Source organism: Amphimedon queenslandica, unplaced genomic scaffold (assembly GCF_000090795.2).
Source record: "Amphimedon queenslandica unplaced genomic scaffold, v1.1 AMPQUscaffold_13285, whole genome shotgun sequence".
In the NCBI taxonomy this organism is placed as follows: domain Eukaryota; kingdom Metazoa; phylum Porifera; class Demospongiae; order Haplosclerida; family Niphatidae; genus Amphimedon; species Amphimedon queenslandica.
Window position 1 is genome coordinate 149,543 of NW_003546479.1, and position 1,295 is coordinate 150,837.

General features: G+C 33.9%; 1 protein-coding gene across 1 annotated transcript in view; it reads right to left on the reverse strand.

Annotated features, from left to right (window-relative positions):
• The window catches only part of LOC109583732 (uncharacterized serine-rich protein C215.13-like), a gene marked incomplete at its 5' end in the record, with an annotated part of 2,014 nt that extends 836 nt beyond the window's left edge, over window positions 1–1,178 (reverse strand). Inside the window, 4 exons of the mRNA XM_019999177.1 lie at window positions 1–79; window positions 129–232; window positions 279–533; window positions 586–1,178. Of these exons, the coding sequence (XP_019854736.1) occupies window positions 1–79; window positions 129–232; window positions 279–533; window positions 586–1,178 (1,031 nt within the window). The remainder of the gene's footprint in view (window positions 80–128; window positions 233–278; window positions 534–585) is intronic.
• Between the last annotated feature and the right edge of the window lie 117 nt (window positions 1,179–1,295).

The window sequence follows — 1,295 nt, forward strand, 5'->3', positions numbered from 1 at the left end:
CTGTGTAAATAGGTGGGGGAACTACTGCTGGAGGAGTATTAGGAGGAAGATCATTTCTCACAACACCATTCAATGGAATCTAAAATTATAGTCTATGCTTTCATTAAAATTGAATAATTTTTCCTTACCATATTTGGTCCAGTTGAATAAATGTTACCAGTAGTCACTTCCATTCTTCCTCTTCTCTTTTTAAATTGAACTGTTGCTGCTACCACTACAATTACTATAACAACTACAATGTACATATTAATGACAACATTTGATTATAATGTACATACCAATTATTATAATTAGTAGTGCAATTGATATCCCAGAAGCCAGTCCAATAATTAATGATGAAGAAGATATGGATGAAGGAGCTGTCAATGAAGAAGATGGTGGGGATGAAGAAGAAGCTATAGAAGTTACTGATGACAAAATTAAAAATGAAGAAGATGAGGACAAAAGTGGCACAGTTATTGATGAAAGAGCAATGGATGAAGAAGTTAGAAATGAACGTGCTGTAACAGATGAGGATGAAGCAGTTGAAGTGCCTATGTATACAATAAAGTACATTATAACTACACAAATGAACATACACTGTACCTGTCACTAATGTACTAGTTAATCTAGTGATACGACAAATAGAAGTAGAACTACTGATGGTAGGAGTATCTGTAGTACTGTTTATGATCGAGCTACTTGTAACTTGCTGTACTGTTGAACTTGATACTGATGAAGTAGCTGAAGTAGCCAACACTGATGAAGGAAATGTTTTAAATTCAGACATTATTGATGGAGTTGCTTCAGACGAAGTAGGCATTCTCGTTGGTAAAGATGTCATTGACGAAGCAATTGAAGTAGATGATGGCATAGTTGGAGCTGTTGAATTAGTTACTGTTGGTGAAGTAGATATTATTGATGATACAGACATCATTGATGGAGTAGTCAATACTGTTGATGTAAGTGATACTGATGATGAATGAACTGATGACATTAGAACTGAAGATGTAGAGTCATTAGTAATATTAATACCAGTTATTATAGCAGGAGGATTAGATTTACAGTTCTTGAAAAAGGTTTTGAATTCACATGCATGCAGTGTTAAGTTATTACCTACTGGTATGTCATCAAAACACTTCATAAAGTTCAATGAATCATTAAGAGGTTTGAGGTCATCCCAATGAAATTGACCTTGACTATCAATAATGTAAATGTAATCAATATAAAGTGTACTGCCATTGACAAACTGAAACTGTACACAAACAGAATTTGATGAAACATTAATCAATGTCAAGTTCAGGTCATGAGTACCT